This window comes from Struthio camelus, chromosome 2, assembly GCF_040807025.1.
Source record: "Struthio camelus isolate bStrCam1 chromosome 2, bStrCam1.hap1, whole genome shotgun sequence".
Taxonomy (NCBI): domain Eukaryota; kingdom Metazoa; phylum Chordata; class Aves; order Struthioniformes; family Struthionidae; genus Struthio; species Struthio camelus.
The window spans coordinates 41098407-41117147 of record NC_090943.1 but is presented as its reverse complement, the minus strand read 5'-3'; the positions used below and the strand labels follow the sequence as shown (position 1 = coordinate 41117147).

The following is an 18741-nucleotide window of genomic DNA, read 5'->3' as shown; positions in this document are numbered from 1 at the left end:
GAAGAGCCTGCCCAGAGCACCTGCGGCGTCTCTAGCCTTAGGTGCTTGCAGGAGCTGGCTGGTGTTGCCCCCTCCCTTCCCCCCCCCCCCCCACCCGGGGCTGAGGGGGTGGGAGAGGGGCGCGAAGGCGGCGGGCAGGGCGCGGGGGCCGCTGCCGCCCTGGCCGGAAGGCGGCGCGCTCGCCCCTCCTGCCGGCGCGCTGCCAGGGCCCAGGGAGGCGCCCGGCCCCTGCCTCGTCGCGGCGGCGGCGGCTGGGCGCGGGGCTGAGCCCCGCGGCTCGGAAGAGGAAGTGGCCGCGGCTCCAGGCCGGCGGGGCTCGGCGCGGGAGCTGCCCGACCCCGCTGAGGCGCCTCCCCGCTCGGCAGCGCCGCTGCCGCCTCCGGCAGGAGCAGCTTTCCCCGCCCGCCGCCCCGGGCTGCGCGGCTCAAACTTTCCGCTCGGCAGCGGAGCGGAGCCGCTGCCTCGGCGCCGAGCGGGGCGCAGCGGGCCGGCAGCCGGAGGAAGCGCTGTCAGCGGGGCCGGCCGGCCGCCCCCGCCCGCCGGGCGCCCTGCAGCGCAGCGCAGCGCAGCGCAGCGCAGCACAGCACCGCCGGGCAGCGCCGCGCCCCAGGTACCGGCCCGGCTCGGCGGGGGACGGGCGGGCGGGCGTCGGGGCGCGTCCCCCTGCTTCGGCCCTCTGGCTCCTGCAGAGTTTTTTGGTGGGGGGGGGGGGAGGCAGGGGGAGGGCGGTGCTGGCGGGGGCGCTGCCGGTGCCGCTTCCTCCGGGGGCGGCGGGGGCTGGAGGCGGTCGGCGGGGCGCGGGGGGTGCGTTTCCACGAGGGGTTTGCAGATAACGCCGGCAGGCACGTGCAGCTGCGGCCGCCGGTCCTGCTTTCGGGGTGAGACTGAATGGGGACGGGGACGGGGACGGGACAGGGTTGTTTTTTCCCCGGGGCTGAAGTTAGCGCGGCTGCCCTCGGGGCGGCGGCGGTGCGGACGCGCCGTCCTGGGATCTGCAGCGCGCAGTTCCTGCCCAGGACGGGATGTGCGTGATACCGCTCCAGGGCGTTTTTACTGCGATCTGAGGGGAGAGAGAGAAGGTGATGGGCGGCAGGACGCGCACGCTGCGCCGCGAAATACCTTCTCCCCCCCCCCCCCCCCCATCGGAATTGTCGTCGGAGCCGGCAGGGTCTCTGCTCCTCACGGCCCGCGCCTCTCTGCAGAAAGGGGGGGAGTGCAGCTGGGTGGGCGTTTGGAGCTCTGCCCTGATGCTTCCGACTTGGGCAAGCAGCTGGTGGCAGACCCTGCCTCCGTGTCCCGGTGCGGCGACAAGGGCGCGGGGCGAAACCCTCCTGTTGCGTGTGGCACCGGTGCTGAAGCGGTCGCTGCCGTGTGCAGTAACAGCGATTTCGCTGTGCCTGACAAACTCCGTTTTCAGCTAAAGCTCGCAAGCGGCAACCTAGTTGTGTGCTAGTTCTATATTTGGTCTCATAAAGCTCTGTTACGCTTTTTGACTTGAGAAAAAAACAACGGACGTTGTCATGATATCGGTGATCTCCGGTTTACAGGGGGCAATCTTGATGGAAAGCTGCTCTTATGTTTTCTTTTTAATGAATCCAGTCAGTTTTAGCTTCTGGCATTTAACAACAAGTTAGTGGCAACGACGCTCTTTTTCACAATACCAGTGGCCGCGTTTGTATATCTAATTTCTGTTTTTTCTAACTAAAAAAAAAAAAATCTCAGAATGAACAGTTATTTTTAGGAATCTAACTTAACCTCAAGTTAGTTGCATTAGACAAGGGGCTTTCCAGCACTTGAAGGCTGGCATTCCCCTGGTCTGAGGGCGAGAACGTAGCACCAAATGACTATATACAGCTGTGATTAAATACTTAGGGAAGTTCTGAGCTGCGATACTGGGAAACAGATACCATATTGGGTAAAATGTATTGATAATGAAGTGGTCTCAAAATCTGTGGTGGAAAAGCTGGAGAGCTGCACCCACAGCTTTTCAAAGAATGAAAAACCAGATCAGTGAGGTTTAAAAAAGAACGATCACTTTACCCTTATTCCATCCCCCAACTTCATGTGAGGTCCCACAGCTTCACACCTGGCTCTGTAGTCCAGATAGGGCACTTTACCCTTCATCCCCAGTCAGCTTGCCAGGGTTGTGCTTTATATGGCAAACCGTCAAATGGCAGTGAGCATAGGACTGTCAAGTCTGTATAGATTTGCATTTTGCTGCGGTCTTACTCACTGTTCTTTGAATCTGCTGTGCATATATGGCAAAATGTATCTATTTTTTGTGTCTATTTTCTGTGGGTTCAAAGTGGTGTGAGATTAATTTTAAAGGAAGTTGGATTCATATCTAAAGTTCCTGTGCGTATTTCTTTCGGGTCTCTTCAGTCTTTAATTTGCTAGGAAAAAAAAAAAAAGCTGCTTTAGTTTCCTCTTGCATTTTTCAGAGTAGCTCTCTAGACCTCCTTAGCATCTCCGCACAGCTGCCGAGATGCCCTGATGCCCTGCTCCACTTGAAGGCATCTTTCGTCAACGTTTGCAGCCGCAGTATTTCAGGAGAAATTTTACTAGTACTTTGTCCAGTGGTATAAACACTTCCTTATCTTGACCAGAAATATGTAATCTAAAGCTGTTTTCTAGAAATGAGTGGTAACATTTGAATCTTTTGCTATAGCAGTGCTGAAAGAAAGCATCGTGATACTACCAAGTAATACATCTTTTGAATAGGCATTATGGGAGGATGTGGGTAGAGTTAGGAACAAGGGTCCCTCTCTAACCTGCTGTTCCTCAGATTTCTCCCCCAAAGCAGCACGCTTAGCTTTCTTCTCCATTAGTTCTCTCTGACCCTGTTTGCTCTTCCTCCTCCTACGCTTTTTCAGCCACGTGCCCGCAGACACACACAAGCCAACTTTGCGCCTTAGAGAGAGAGTTAAGCACAGCTGGAGCCCAGAGCCTGCACAGGTAGCATTGCCCACTGCAGACCTGACACGGCGAGGAGGAAAGCAGAGGGTGTCACGCAGGGCAGTAGCGACTAGAGCCGAGACTAGGATTGCAAACAGCACAGTGGCGATAGCACCTAACAATATTTTGTTAATACGCTGCAGCGATAACATGAACCTGTTTGACACGCTGCATGCTAGGAGCCTGCTGTCTTCGTGACTTGTGAAAAAGAGGAATTGTTCAAACATTCGTGAACCCACATTGTATTTATTCGTGTACTACTCTGCTTTTTCTTAAAATTTCCCTAAGGCTTAGCAAACTCTTGAGGCGACGCTAGCAAGGCTCTAATGGGCTAAATTACGTTTTCCTCCTCCTTTCATGTAGGCATTGCCTTTTCTTGTTTTTTGGGGAGGCGATACCAAACCCAGTTCAGCTTGTTTTTTAATTCTAGCAATTGGACCTGCAGTTCCTTGTGACAGTTCTCAACAGTCCTTGGTTTGAGACAGTTCAGTCCTTCTGATCTGAGTGCTGCTTTTGCTTGGTTGTGGTATCTTTGGCCTGTCTTACTGGGCTTGTCTTCTGGCACAGTTCACTTTATGTTAGGTTTCTTGATCGGAGGCCGTAGTTTTCTCTGCTGAACTTTTTTCCTGTCCCTTGGAAGCTCGGTGCTTATTCTACCTTTCCTTCTTTATTAGGTAATTCATCTCTCTAGGTCTGGAAACTTTCTTATGCATTCTCTTGTCACTTCCTTAAGTTACGAATTCCGCAGATGTAAGTATTGTAGTTTAAACGTGTTCCAGACCTCCTCTGCGTTCAGGTCCTCCAGCTTTTCATTCCTGTTCATCTCACTGATGAGTTCCGTTAGTTTTTCAGATTTGCCTTTTGAAATAGAAAACCTTAATTGCAGATATACTTTGGTTGCTCTGCCATTTGATTTAAACTGAATCAATCACAAAGAGTAAAACTGGGATTCTATTCTTTCAGCAATCTTTCTGTAAGGAGAGACGCATCAGCAATAAGTCTAAAATCCTGATATTGCTAGTTGAATCAGTAGCTATATATTGAAAAAATTGGTCAACTGCTGCATCCAGAAATTGATAGGGCTGATTTATAGTACTTGTTCTTTATATTTTGAAACAAGTCTTTCAGAATCTTTCAGATTACTTTGTAAACATCAGTTACTTAAATGACTGATCCATTCTCACATCACTTATTGAGTAGATGCCTACATAGTTACCTGTATGGTGATAACTCTTGAAAAAGGACCAGTTCAATATCTCTCAGTAGAGAACTTCCCTCCTCATGATGTAACCTCGCAAAAAGCATATGGAGTGGAAAACCAGAGAGAAGAATACAGATATGTCGGGAGCATGGCTTTTACTCTGGGAAACTGGAAAGGGTCATCTTAGTGTACTAGTCTCCTTTCTTCGCTTACCTGTGCATGCAGTTTGTTAAGTCTGGTGTTTTCAATCCTCTGCTTCATTTCTGCTTCTGTGCCTGATACCTTTTTTTTTTGCCTTGTCATTACTCTTCTGCTTCATTGCTTGAACTGGGCTAGAAAAGGGACTCGGCCATAATTTGCAAGCTTTCTCTGGATTTGTTTAAAGCTGAGTGGAGTGGGGGACTAAACACTTTCGGTATTCTGCAGGCTGGGGAAGATGCAGGAATTAAGTGACCGTATGCCAGCAAGGGAACTGAGCTGAGCATGAAGTGCTTATTATTTTGAAAATGGGAAGGTCAGGATTGCAGGAGTGAGGGTTTAAGAAAATAAATGTGTCTCAATACAGCACAGCAAATGTGAAGTCCTGTAATTATTTGTGGAAGCCTTCCAGCATCCCTGTGAGGCAGCTAAGCATCACCCACTGAAGGAAGAGCCAAGGCAAAAGGACTTAACAAAATCAAGGGATAAAACCTATTAGTGTTTCCCAGCTGGTGAACTCGCCAATATGAGCACTGTCTTCCATAATTTTGTGAAAGGAACTTTAGAAGTAACTTATATTCCAAAAAATAAATTAATAATTCATGATAAAGCTTACAAAATGAGGTCACTAGTCTGGACAGTAAAAACTTTACATAAGTTAATGAAAGGTAGCTTGTTCTCTCTAATTGCTCTTAAAAACAAGCTAACAGTACTGTAATCTGCTTATATAGCACCTTTTCTTTGGATGCTATTGTAATGTAAATATTAAAATTACCTTGTTTACATTTCAGTTTGATGGTGTATTGCACTTGTATTAGTAGTTGAATATTCACTCTGATCCTATATCCTTAGCAGCTGACTTCAATTTTATATGTATTTCAAATAATTGTTTAGGAAGCCTTTTCAAATGGTGCCTGTGAGAAGTAGTTGACACAATGCATTACATAATATTGATACAGTTGAAATAAATTGTTTAGTCAATGTATACTTAGTTGATAAACATCCCTTAAATTACTTAGTTTGATAATGTATTCAAGCTTCCATTAGCCATGTGGTTCTGTTACTTTTCAGTGTAATTTTCGTTGTTATTTCTTGGAGATAAATTGTTACGGAGTTACGTGAAGGAAGGGGAAGATGCATCAGAAAATTAGCTTCATTTATTAAAAAAAAAAAAGGGGTAGAAGGCAAGTTTTTTCTTCTTTTCTTTGTGCCCTTTTCTTGTTGAAAAGGAATCCTGGGGTCTTCACGATTATTAGCAAGAAAATAAATGATCAGCTACATGATATTCTTTTTTATGTGTTCTTCTTTACTAATTCTGGACTCATTGTACTTCATCTGTTTTCAGCACAAGCTCTCTTGTAAAGCGAGAAAGCCAAACCAAGCTGCAGAAGATGATGAACTGAAAACTTTGCAGCTCTCTAATAAAGCTGTTAACAATTCCTGCATTTCATTCAAGATACACTTGTTTTCATGGATCACAGAGGTGGTTAAAAATGGAAATACTATTTTTTCCTCTTGCTTTTCTCTTAGAATTTGTTCTAATTTTTCAGCAACAGCATTTTTAATGGTAAAAGATGGTACCTGTTTCAGTAGAACTTTAATTGCAGAAAAATGATCAGGTGTAGGTTACTTATTGTGCTGGAATAGGTTTCTCTTCTGTTTCTCCAGACCCTCCCCAGAGCTGCTCTAGTCCTACAGTATACCATGGGGGATGGCAACGGGGAGGAGGAGGCAAAAGATGCTGTGGCTGTGGCTTACGGCTTTGGGCTGTCACCCAAGATGACAAAACCTGTATTCCCTTTTTTGAACCCTCGGTTTGCAGAAGCGAGCTGTTGCCCTTCGAACGCCAGTGGGGACCTTTGTTGTCATTCAGAAGAGAAATGTAAGAATTAATCAACTGTAAACTTTGCTGTTGTTCTGCAGTTCATCATAGCTTCCATTTGTGATGCTTTGCAAAATTAAAATTAGATACAGACTAACAAATCTACTGTCATATCTGGGTTTCAGTTCTAGTTTTATCATGTGGCTGAACACAAGAACAGTTTTAGGCATTAGCAAGATCATAGAGCACACGTAGGATTAATTTGTAATCTAAGTAAAAAAGGAGCTTGCAGACTGAATTAGTCTTCTCAGCATGTGTAGTTGTAAAAGCCTGTGGCCAAGTCTTCATTTTAGTGGTTAATAGTCTTCATTAGATTTTGCTCTTTCTCTCACTCAAGGAATTTCGTGTAAGTGTGGAACTAATGGGTTGATAATGAATTTTTACATTCATAATGGAAAGGCTTGAGAACCTACTGCAGAAACAAAAATATTTGACTAGTTTCCACGGTTTTTGAAAAGTAGAAGAATTATTTTCTAATTTACTGTACTAGAAAGTAAATAGTCAGTGATGAAATTTTGTTTTAGTACTGAATAAAAGCAGTAGTAGAATACACATGAGGACATAGAAAGCCAGGATAAATGAATATAGTGCAGTAACTATAAGCATCCCTTATATCAAAGCAATGTGTGTTCTGAAAACAGTTCTGAAGTCAGTTTAGATTACTTGGAAGGAATCAATAATGAAATATTTCTTACAGCACTCTCTAATAACTCAGATGTAGAAAGTTGTAGGAAATTATAGAAATGCGGAAAATGTAGGAGGGTGAATAGTGTCCTGTTGACACCTACATTTCTAACTGAACAACCAAGGAGTTTTTGTATTCATACAAAATACAAGTTTTTGTATTTATGCATCTCTGGATTTTTTTTAATACTTACGCTTCAGTATTAAATTGGAAACTTTATTTCTTAAGATTTATTTTCTGCTGCTGCAGCACTTGAATCGTAATTACTGTGGAAAAGATTGTGCTGTTGTGAAACTTGTTTTTTTCCTCTCAGTTTTTAGAAGAAGGGAGTGAAATATCTATCCTCTAAGATGCTGATTGAAGTTTTAGCCGAGTTGCTAGAAGGTGAAAATCTTGCCTTCTGGTCAGCATTCACTTAGTTCATTCATGTGAAAAGTTGCACGGATTCAGTCCTGTCCCAAGTGGGCAGGTGTCTCCACAGCAAATGACTTGTGTATTGGCATCATCTTCAGAGATCATTACCAGAACGGGCACGAGGGTGGGCTAGCGTTCTCAAGTAGGCTGAGGAAACATTTGACGGAAAAGCACAGGAAAGTGTTCGCTGCAGCCATTGGAAAAGCAGAGGCTTGTATTTTCTAGCACTTTCACCCCAGTTTAGGAAAGAATGCAAAACTCTCAGGGATATGAAATGCTACTTTTCATAGCTTTTTGTAAGGTCCGCAAGGTCTCCTTCTGCAGCCATCCGTCTGGGGAATCCTGCACGTTTCAGACTGTCTAACTAAGGGTTGCAGACACTGCTGCTTAATGACCTCTGATATGGATTTTTTTTTTTCCTTTCGCAATGCCATACTGTACATTTATTATGTATAAGAATTACCGGGCCATCACTGAAACAAGAAATTTGATTCACTTAGTAGTATGTTTTGCTATTTCAGTTCCATATCAAACATGATATTGAAGCAGATGTATACTGCTAGATGTGTTCCATTACAGTCTACGAAAATACTATTGGTATCTTAAATTGGGCACATTTTTATACTCCTATTAAAATAAACGATGTTTTAGTCTTGTGCTAATGATATTGCACTGATAACCTTGTATTGTGAAGGGATGTAGCTGAACAGGCAAAAGAAAGAAGTTGCTGTATATGTGAAAGAATAGTCCTTGTTGTATTTAATGATAGTAGTTGCAGTTACAAAAAATAGTAGCAGAAAGTGTGTGTGTGTGTGTATATACATATCTATATATTATTTTTTTTGGAAATAGGACATCCTAAGGATTTTTATCCTAAAATTTGCAAAATCAAGAAAAGCCCCAACAAATGTCGCTTTCATTTATAGAAATTGTTAAAATAATATGATTTTTGCCTTTCTGCCAAAATAAGCAGAGAACGTTGTTTTCTGTTGGATGAATCACAAAATATGTAAAGTTTGGGAACACATGATATATGATCCATTTTTCTGGATGGGCTCATAGTGAAGCCATGGGGCTTTTTAGCAAATGTTCTTTTTGCTTCCAGTTTCTGTTTGAATCAGTGCTTGTTTACTTTGGTAGTTTCTTAAGGTTTGATCTGTTGGTCAGTCCTATTCTTTTTGTATACTTATTAATGACTTTGGAATAAGGTGTAGGTGTGCGCTTAGAGAACCTGCGGCTGATAGAAAGTCGGGAGGCTGATACTGCTGATAGGGGGAAGGATTCCAGCCCCAGGATGCGGGAAGAATTGGATGGAACTGTTACTGAGTGGTAGAAAGGAAAAGGAATGGAACAAAGTTATGGGAACTGAGCAAAGAATTCTGATATAAGTTGGGAACTGCTTGATTGGCTGTCGTGGATAAAAATAGAAAGAAATGGGTGCTTTGGCTAATGGGAAGATGAGGGTAAACTGCGGGTGTTATTCAGCTCTGAAAAATGGCAGTAGGATTTTTAGGGGCGCTAGACAAGTTACTTTCAGTTGAGATAGGGAAGCATTAATGCTGTTTTAATGGTCATTGGTATGATCTCATTTAAAGCATATGGTCATCTGTGTTCAAACAGAGAAATGAAAGCAGGAACCAGGCAAAAGGGAGTCACTGGGGTGGTTACGGGAGGTTCTGTCTTAGGAGCAGCACAGAAGGACTTGAGCGTATTTATCCTAGCAAAACACAGGTGGGAATGTGGTAGCTCTTCATAAAATGACTCTACAAGTTAATATGAGGGACGAGAAAAAAACAAAAAAAACCCAAACATCGAGGTGGCCTCAAAGCATGCAGGGTGGCCTGTGGGGTCCACCCTTCGTCACTGCTGTTCTGCATTTCCCTCCCCTTCCTGAAGCGTTAGTTGCTCTTTTGTAGGCAGAAACAGGTTCTTTAGTGGGTTATAATAACAACAAAAAAAAAAATCAGGTGCCTCGCTGGTGTGTGTCTCTATCTTCTCGTACTAACTGTTGGTTGAAATAATCCCCCCTTGCCTCGATCGGACAAGCGCTGCTGAAGAGGGGTGAGAGGATTTGGCTTCCCCTGCAGTGTGGGACACTGGGCCCTTCCTACATCACCTGAGTGTTTTCACCCAGCTATTCCTCCATTTTTTCATGCTGGCAGTTGCAATCAGATGAGCCAGAATCTGGAGGATATTGAGAAACGTTTGACGTACAGCAGAAGTGGTTGTTAGGAGTAATTATTTAAAATGCTGTAGACTGGCTGCTTGTGAAAGGGTTTATTTAGCCCAGTTCTGTGATCATATGCCTCTTTCTCTGTTTTAAAGATGGCTTCTGTAAAGCACCATTATTTCCTCTGGTTAACCTGAGAAAGTGAGGTGGAAGGAAGTGAGGTACTTCACTAAATGTTGGTATTTCTGTCCTTACAAAACTACTTTCTCCACAGAATTACAAATCTAAATAGTAATTTCAATGTTATAAAGCTCTGTGTAAAAGACAGTAGGATATGCTGTCATACTCACTGCATGTTCAAAAAAATTATTAAGTTGTCAACCTACATATTAGCAATGTTATTTTGCATTTTATGCTGCTTTTTTATAATGGAATGTGTCTTACAGAGTGTGTAGTATTGCACACATTTGAAAAGATGCAAAATTCATGCATTAGGCTGTCAGTTTTCCAATAAAATAATAGCATGTCTCAGGGTTGATATGAGTGGTAAATTTTTCAGTCGGTATTACGGCATCTGTTTAAATTCTGCCATTTCATATGGTTTGTATGTAGTTTGTATTGAAAAGCTAAAGATCACCCTAACGTGATACGGTGGCGCATGAAAACGGAATATAACAAAGCAAAAGTGAAAACAAGAAACCAAAATAAATGGTGGTTTTTTTCCTCCCGTTTTCCTTGCCTCTTTGTATCAGGAGCTGCTGAAATGGGTTGTGGATTGAACAAGCTAGAGAAGCACGATGAAAAACGACCTGGCAATATCTATTCAACTTTGAAGAGACCCCAGGTAGAAACCAAGACAGATGTTTGCTATGAGTATCGATTCTTGGACTTCACGACACTAAATGATAGTAAGTACACAGTACTTTTCCTTAGAATTTTTTTTCTCCCTAAGCCAACAAGTTAAATGTTTCATAATGGCGTTAAACAGAATAGCATGTGTAATGCTGAAGTTTTTACATATTTTATTTTCTTTAAGTAAACGTCTTCTAGTCAATCATAATACTTGCATGCGAAGAGCTGATTCAGAATTTTCTGTACATGTTTAACCTAATGTCTATTTGTAGCTTCTGAGATTTTAGATTCTTTTTACCTATGCTTGTTTTTTTGCTCTAAGGATGTAAGTTGATTAGCCTTAATTTACATTTTATCCAGGTTTCATATGGTAAAGCAATTCAGGTCTGGCAGGTTATATACTTTACTGCTCTTTTTTTCTTCTCCCCTTTTGCTCTCTGTGCTCCCTTAGAAGTATCTTGAGAGGATAAAGACAGTGTTTTCAATTTTGCTAATCTACCTTCAGTTATTCTTAGATGGTTACAAATACTTATGGATGCGTCCATGTGGACAGAAGCAGGAAAATGTGAGATGCTCAGGATTTAAAACATCAAAGGCGGAAAGGTCCAGTCTCATGCAATGTTTTTATAGTTTGTTTTAATTCGTATGACTATCCATAGATATGCCATTTCTTTCCTCCCTGATTGACATCCAGCAGCTCTGCCAGTATTGCTCACACCATCGCCTGTGCCCTCCTTCACTTCAAGATTAGCCTGTTCCACAAGCAATTACTCCTCACACCCTTTGGAAATCTGTAGCTTGAGCAGAAGGCTGGGACCTGCTTCTTGCTATATATAAAACAGCACAGTACCAAAATCTGTTTCAGCTAGTTGGCAAGATGCCAGGTGTAGCTCCATGCTTTTGCCCTGCAGTGTGCTGCTACTTCTCTGCTTGTGCAAGCTGGGTCAAAGGAGGAGGCGAAGCAGGAGGTCCCTGTCTGGGTAAGGCTACAGGCTGCTAGTAGCTTGTTTGCTATGAGGCCCCTTCAGTGTGCAATTTCGTGCGTTCAGCTCAGAGTAATATGACTTTGTTGTTCTTTAACGTTTGCTGCAAGTGGGCTTGCGTTTGGCAAAAGTTTGGAATAGGTGGTGGAACAGGAGGCAGTGTGGGAGCTGAGAAATTTTACCTTTGCAGACTTCTCTTTGTGCCTCTCTTCCTTACTCTTGGATTGCTCCGTTTGGTGCTGTACTGATTGGGATGCATTGCAGTTATTGAAAGCACCAAACAGTCGGAAAAGAATTGTTTTTTTCCTGTTTATGTATTGCAGTTGTTTCTACATTTATTTATTTCACTTTGAAACTGAGCTGTTTGAGTTCTGAGAAATTTCATTTCTGTGGTTTTATAGAATGACAACTTTTACTGCAACGTATGACGCATTGCGGACATAGTGAATATGAGGCTTCATATAGTGAATATGAATTAATATTGTATAGGCTTTTCTGTCATGGTTCATTGCAATTCTGTCTGAATGCCTCTTTACTATTTACTGCAAGGTTTACTATGTATATTCTCCTAGTATCTTAGGAAGTATATATCTCTGTCACTGTATGGATGAGGAGCCAGTACACACAATAGCAACGTGACTTGTCTCAGGCACGGAGTATATCTGGCACAGAGCAAGAAGTGAAACAACGCAGGCTTCCCAAGACCCATTTAAATGGATCGGCTTTGTTGTAAAGCATACTCCTATATTGTTCTTACTAATCCTGGATTGTTCTATTACAGTTTTAGAAGGTGTGATTTTAAGACGACCGTGAGGAGAGGTACTTTTAGTAAATCCTTTGGCTTGCTGAAACATATGAGCTACTCGGCTCCCACTGAGTTGTGGCTTCTGCTTTGGCACGTTGCGCCCTGTCACTCTGGTCTCTGAAGGTGCCAGCGGGCAGACAGGCGAGGATGGGGTGGAGCTGCTGTTCCTGCTCTTTCTCCTCAGTATCACCCACGACTCCATGTGCTCTCAGCATGTGGCAGGGGAGCAGCTCCTGGCGATGCAGCTCCCTCCCTGTTCGTGTCATTGGCTGTACGGAGCCTCCCAACCTGCTACGTAGCGGTACGATATTTCAGGTTTTTCCTCAATGGTGAGAGCTCTGCTAGCAGCATCACTGGTTCATTTATATATTTGTTCAAAAGTAACCTCTGCAGAATAACCGGAGTTAAGGATGAGCGTTGGACAGACGCCTGTGTGGGTTCAGACATTCTTGCCATGCGTCCCCTTTTTAAAAATGAAACGCTCGCAGCTGTGGGAAAAGAACTTTATCTAGATTGTGAAGTCTGTCTTCTGCGAATCTGCTGTAGTCCGTTCTGTGCACATATATCCTGATATTTTTTCCACAAGTTTTCTGCTTCAGTTTTCGTTTTCAGAATAAGCCATGCTAAATTATGAGTGGCTGCATAGTGTTTTATTATGTCCTTGTTCTAGGCCTTATTTAGAACGCTGCTGAGCCTGGCTCTGAAGACAGTTACTCATTTTCTCTGAGGCTTTTCTACAGTTAGCTGCTCTGATGTCTGTATCTCTCACAAGCGCTTAATCTTATGGTGGGAAGGATGGGATTATCTCCGTTTTGCAAATAGGGAGCTAATACATAGACAAGTTACTGACAAATTAGTTTTTCCAAGTACTCAGTGGTATTTCATGTATTCCAGCTGCAGCTGTCATTGGCTTTAGGTATGAATGTGGCTACTGATCACATTTGCAGTTTGGAACCTATATTCTCAAGTCTGATGTCCAGAAAATCCGAGATCACTTCTGAAATGTTGTGTGTGTGTTAAACTGCAGTTTCACAGGCAGCTAAGTGGACGTGACAGTTTGCGGCTGCTATAATTGGGGAGGTCTTGCTCCCCTCACTCAACCATGCAGTGCTACCCTCTATCTTGTACCAGTTCTGTGAAGCAGTTTGACTCATGAATCTGGCAGAAGACTATGCAGTCTTTTTGTTTGGTTATCCTCTGCCAGGTCTGAGCCTTCTGGAAGGGTCTGAAAAATGCTGGAGCTGATATAAGTGGTGGGAACGTGCATCCAGGAAAACAAATGGGACCTCCTTTAAATCAGCTCACAACATCTTACGAATCCGTCCCTTTAGCATCACTCTGTCCAAAGCAAGTATATAATTCAGTCCTCCTGGTCGTTTCTCTCCTGTCTTAGGCAGTAAGTTACCTTTTCTTGCTGTCCTTGGTTAGTGTTTACCTTCTGACTTACACAGCTGAAGGAACCTAGAGGAAATACGTTCCTGTCTTAAAAATTTTTACTCGTTCCTAAACTCAAGCCTTGCTGTGCACTGACTGAGGCAGATGTCCAATAGAAAATACAGTGTTTGATCACTTATTTAAGTACTGTATAAATAATGCATATGTGCAAAAGACTGAATTAAGGTTGCAAGTGTAACCTTCATTCTGACATTTCCCAGTGTTACAGGCTTAACATACTTGAATATAGAGTGTTTGCAGAAAGATTTCCTAAGCTTTTAAGGAGAGAAATCTGTGAAGAACTCCTCTGTTTCCATTGTGCGCCATGACTACTGATATCTGTATTGTTCTTCAGAATTAAAACCCTTAGATCTACCAAGCTGACCTTTACTGCTTGAGCAAGTCTGACAATTGATAGTAACAAAGGGTTATCATCTGCTGTAGATTAGCACTTGAGGAATAAAGAACACTTTACTAAGGCATTTCAAAGCCTTGAGGTGAGTATCTTATTTTTCTACTGTTGACTCTGTAATGTCTGCTTATGAGCCTTCCTTTTCTTGTTTCTGCGAAGGGGACCTCCTCCAAGAAATCACAGTCTGTCTTCAGTATTGTCCCTTGACGGTATCATCCTATGCTCTACTCCTTAGTCTTCTGTGCCATCCAAAGCTTATGGGCTGCTGCTCTCCCTCTGGTGAAATCATGCCAGACTACACCTGAACTAAATCGATGATATCATCATGATTCTTACTTGGCAAGAAGGCATTAATTGATTTCTGACGTGGATGGCTTATTGATGGGTCAACAAAATGCTCAAGATGGTGCAGACGAAGGGTAGGATCTTTCTCCTGCTGCGAGTAGTGAGTTGTTAGGTTGCCCTAATCATTGCCCCCACCTCACTATCATCTTACCAAGCTCTTTCCTTTAGCCAGGCTCAGTTGTGTAGTCCAGTCCCCTGTCAGATTGCTCTGCATCCTCAGCCAGTTTCTTCTGACAGGTTTTGCTTCGTTATTTTTAAAAGAGAAATATATAAATACTCTGCATTCCTGCTATGTTTTGATCTGATCCACGTATTTTGGAAAACTTCTCTTGGAACAACAGATGGTAGGAAAAGTGAGCTCTGCCTCTTGTCTTTTATTTCTTTTCTTCCACTTCTTTTCAGTTATGATGACTGTCTGAGAGCAACAGGGAATCTGATATTTATTTATCGCTCCCCTCCTTCCCAGCCTGGTGTAGAGTTTTTTACTGACTTGATTGGAACATTTTTGCTTCACTTTACATTCCTATTGTAATTCATTGGCCTGATGAGTTACGACAGGTTTTGGCCTTGAATAAAGTTGGCGTGAAACATATGCTAGCCATGTGATGAGAATGAAATGGGGGTATAAATTTTTCTAAATGGGGAAAGGCTATATTCTGAACAAGCCGTTTGTGCTATAAAACCACTAAAATCCAGATGTTTTGAGTGACAAAATGAAAAATAACAATACTTCTCATGTCCCAAAGAAGTCCTTAAGTCATAATGTGAATACAAGGACTATGATTTTTATCCCTATTGTCAAGAATTTCTCTCTTTAGTGGAAAAGAACAAAATAACAAAAATTCTTAGAAGAATTGAGGTCATTAGTTACATTTCAACACCTCTCCTTTACATTTTGCCTAAGTGTTGATGCCTAAGGACTGCATTACCAGCCCAAAATACCTCCAGTGTCCCAGATCTGATTCATGCATAGGTCCTTTCTGAATTGGGGCATTTGACTGAGATACATGCATACATACATATGCATATGTATATGTACATGCATACATACGTAATACATATGTATTATTTTTGCAATTGACTTGTCTGTGTACGTATCTTTAAAGTTCTGATGACCTTACAGATACTATACAGTCATCTTTTGCACCCAGTTATGCTGCTCAAAAAACATTTGTTACAGCCTTGTTACAATTGATATGGCTGGGTGTTTGTTTGACTTTATTGCTTTTCCTAATAGAAATACAAATAATGAGTAAATGAACTTTTATAAAATGGCATATTTTTTGTATTAAAATTGAAAGTTAAGCATTTCAGTATGGAAATATTCTTAAATTAGGATTAAATTTCAGTTGTGTGTAGACGGCATAATTTAATTTATCATAACAACTCAGTTGGAGAGGGGAAAGAGGGAATCTGTTTGGAACTTGGAAAAGTCATACACTGAGAAGCTTGCAAGTTGGGGATAGAGAAAATGTTTTTCCATGGGATTTATGTGCACTCTTTTAAAAGGGAGTTCTGTTTGCTACAGAACGTAGTATTTGTTGTTGACTTCAGTGATTACGATCTCTTCCTACCAGTAATTTTTATATTACATTAAGTAGTTATTTGTGCCTGGCTTCTGCCTTCTGTTTCCTTTTACCATTCATTAAAAAAAACCTTCTCTGAGCAAGTGGCTGTATGTCTGAAAAAAAGAACAAACCCAACAACCCTGCATTTGCAGGTGTTCTTATTTGATTTAAGAGTAGTAAACGCAATTGTTTTCCCATTGTTGAAGTTATTTAATTTCCTGCTTTCCTTTTTGTATGCAGAGGAGCATAAATGAAATCAGCCTTCTACTTCTGTGCTTCCAGTTGACCAGGTTTGTTACCACCATTTTGTCCTCAGGAGTGGTGAAATGAAGTTAGCATGGCAAAATGTTATTAGGTTATTAGAGAAGTGATAGCTTGAACCAGATTAGACATAGATTTTGTATAACACAGACTAAAAAATACTTGTTATAAACGTTGCTTCAGAGGAGATTAATACGTAACAGATTGAGAGCGGTAAGATGATGGGCAGAAGAGGGCAATGGATTACTTGTGTGATATCTCTGTACTTCATGGCTTGTCTCAGGATAAATGCAGTATTGCTTTTAAGCTCAGATTCTGCTAATGCTTCCCCTAGGTTTCAGCTTTGTCCATGTGACTATCCCGTTCGACTCAGTTTGATAATATGCACGTGAAAATATGCACGTGATAAAAAAGTATCGGAATAAGGGGTTTGTTAGATCTAAGCTTCAGTCCTCTCCAGTAATGCAAACATGAAAAAATTAAATTTTTGACCTCTTTAATGCTGGTATTTTGTTTCAAATGAATTGCAGCTTCTCCAAGCAGTCTGTGGTAATATGTAATTGTTCAGTACTTGCCACTGTAAGTCGCAGCAAAATGAAATGTTCAGGCTATAGCAATGTATAAAACTTATTCATGTGTCTTGGGAAGCCTGCAATTTGACATAAAAGGAGCATTCCATATGTTAGTAATTTAATAAATGCAGTAATTACATTATAAATGTAATTGCTTTAAAGAATCGATAGAAATAGTTTAGACTTTACCATGGCTGGGTTTTAATTAAGAGTGCATAGCTTGAGTAAAAGTCTACAAGGTGTATTCTAGTTTCTAAATATAAGCCTTGCTTCTATGATGATAGTATATAGATCTTTGTTATGGTAGACTATGCACACATGTTACCGATGTACAGATATAGATGTGCTTATGCATACAGGAGAGAGAATGTGTATGCACTGTATCTATACATGTATATATTGTATACAAATATAGATTATTCAGATGGGTAATTCATAAGGATATAAATATCTAATCTATTAGGTTTTCCTTTATGTTTGCACTTAATTGTGCCACAACAGAAAATATTAAGATGTCTATCTGATGTCATATAATGACTGTAACAGAAGTAGGAATAGGGCCTGCTCCAGTCTAGTGCTCTAGCTGCTAGATCATGGCCCTAGAAGCATCCTCCTCACTGAATCGGAACAAGTTGGTCAGTATTATGACCTAAGTTTTCTAGCCCATAGCCTTACAGTTACATACCTGCATAAAAATGGTACCTTTTCATAACATTCAAATACTTTGAAATTAAGAACAAAAATAGTTTCTCGTGTTTCCTGTCTCTTCAAGGCCCAGCTGCACTGTGGTGCTGCTATTTTCTACAAGAATAGTAGGCTTTTGTAGGCTAGGTGGAAGCGTAGGTACGATATGTATTAGAAATTTCAAATATGACAAAGAGCACGGTTATGATGTGTTTTGGACTTGTGATCCGTGGACATGGACCTCTAAGGGTTTATAAAGCTCTGACTGTGGGAATCTGTCTGGCTCATGGCAAATGAAAGGTAAAAAGGACCTGGACACATATGGCAGCATTACTTTGGAAAGTATTTAGGAGATCTAACTTCCATTGGAAGTAAACATCTTTTAGCTGCTTTTTTGGCATCTCACTCCAAATACGTCTAGCAGTGTAGTAGCTGCTTTTTCTGCACAAAAACATAAGTCACTGGGCAATGGATGTGTGCAAATGAAAAATGCGTGAGGGAGAGAAGGAATATCTGCAAGATGGTTCCCATTTGTGAGTGTTCCACATTGTGAAGAAATATGGGTGCTGGAAGTCATGTTTGTGTTAACTTTTGTAGTCCTGTACCCTTTCTTAGACTGAAGAATGGGTAGCTATAAGAGTCATTTTTACCCTTTAATTGTTGATTGTATCTACTGTGATAGCTGAAGTTTATTTTTAATGTAATTCTTGCAACAAATTCTGAATTCTTGCAACAAATGCATGCCATACATCTCTCATAAATGAATGTTAGTTGCAGTTCACTCACGTCATCATGAAAAAATAGCTGCAAATCTGCCTAGAAAGAGTTCCGAATTTCTAAGAAACCTCTTAATCCTGTCAGCAGCTCAGGAATTGCACATGATCTTTCTGAGTGCCCTTGTCTTTTCTTTTGCCTCTGGCTTTGCACGTTTTTCCAATCTGCATGTGGTTTTCCTCCTCCTGATGCTGTTCAAAAGCCAAGGAGCCAGATTTGGCAGCCTACAAGACAGGCATTTCTGGTAGACGGGCATTTCTGATGGAATGATGAAATTCTTCAAGCCAGAGAGGTCCCATCCTGTTTTTCCTGAAACAAGACCTCCCCTGTGTTTAACTGGAACAGGATCAGGTCACATGCTTGTAACTTTAAATAATAAATACCTGATGGCTTTATTATGGAAAATAAGTGACTGGGAAGAATCTCTGCAGTAATTTGTGTAATCTTTTTATGACTTGTTACTGCAAATTACTTGACATGAGCCAGATAAAAGATGTTATATAAGATGTTTTATTTTTTAATGAAGGCGTTCTCAATCATTTACTT

The 18741-nt window shown here is 41.8% G+C and overlaps 1 protein-coding gene across 5 annotated transcripts in view; it reads left to right on the top strand.

The window, feature by feature from the left end:
• The first annotated feature begins 313 nt into the window (after positions 1-313).
• RFTN1 (raftlin, lipid raft linker 1) overlaps positions 314-18741 on the top strand; it is a 100562-nt gene continuing 82134 nt past the window's right edge. The window contains exons 1-3 of one of the 5 annotated variants that reach the window (XM_068935296.1): positions 314-419; positions 560-610; positions 10258-10413. In XM_068935296.1, coding sequence (XP_068791397.1) covers positions 10269-10413 — 145 coding nt within the window. In that variant the 5' untranslated portion in view covers positions 314-419; positions 560-610; positions 10258-10268. Of the gene's footprint in view, positions 420-517; positions 611-748; positions 879-5704; positions 5838-6217; positions 6237-10257; positions 10414-18741 lie in introns of those variants that run through there. The other 4 variants (XM_068935293.1, XM_068935294.1, XM_068935292.1 and 1 more) reach the window with 4 other exon arrangements.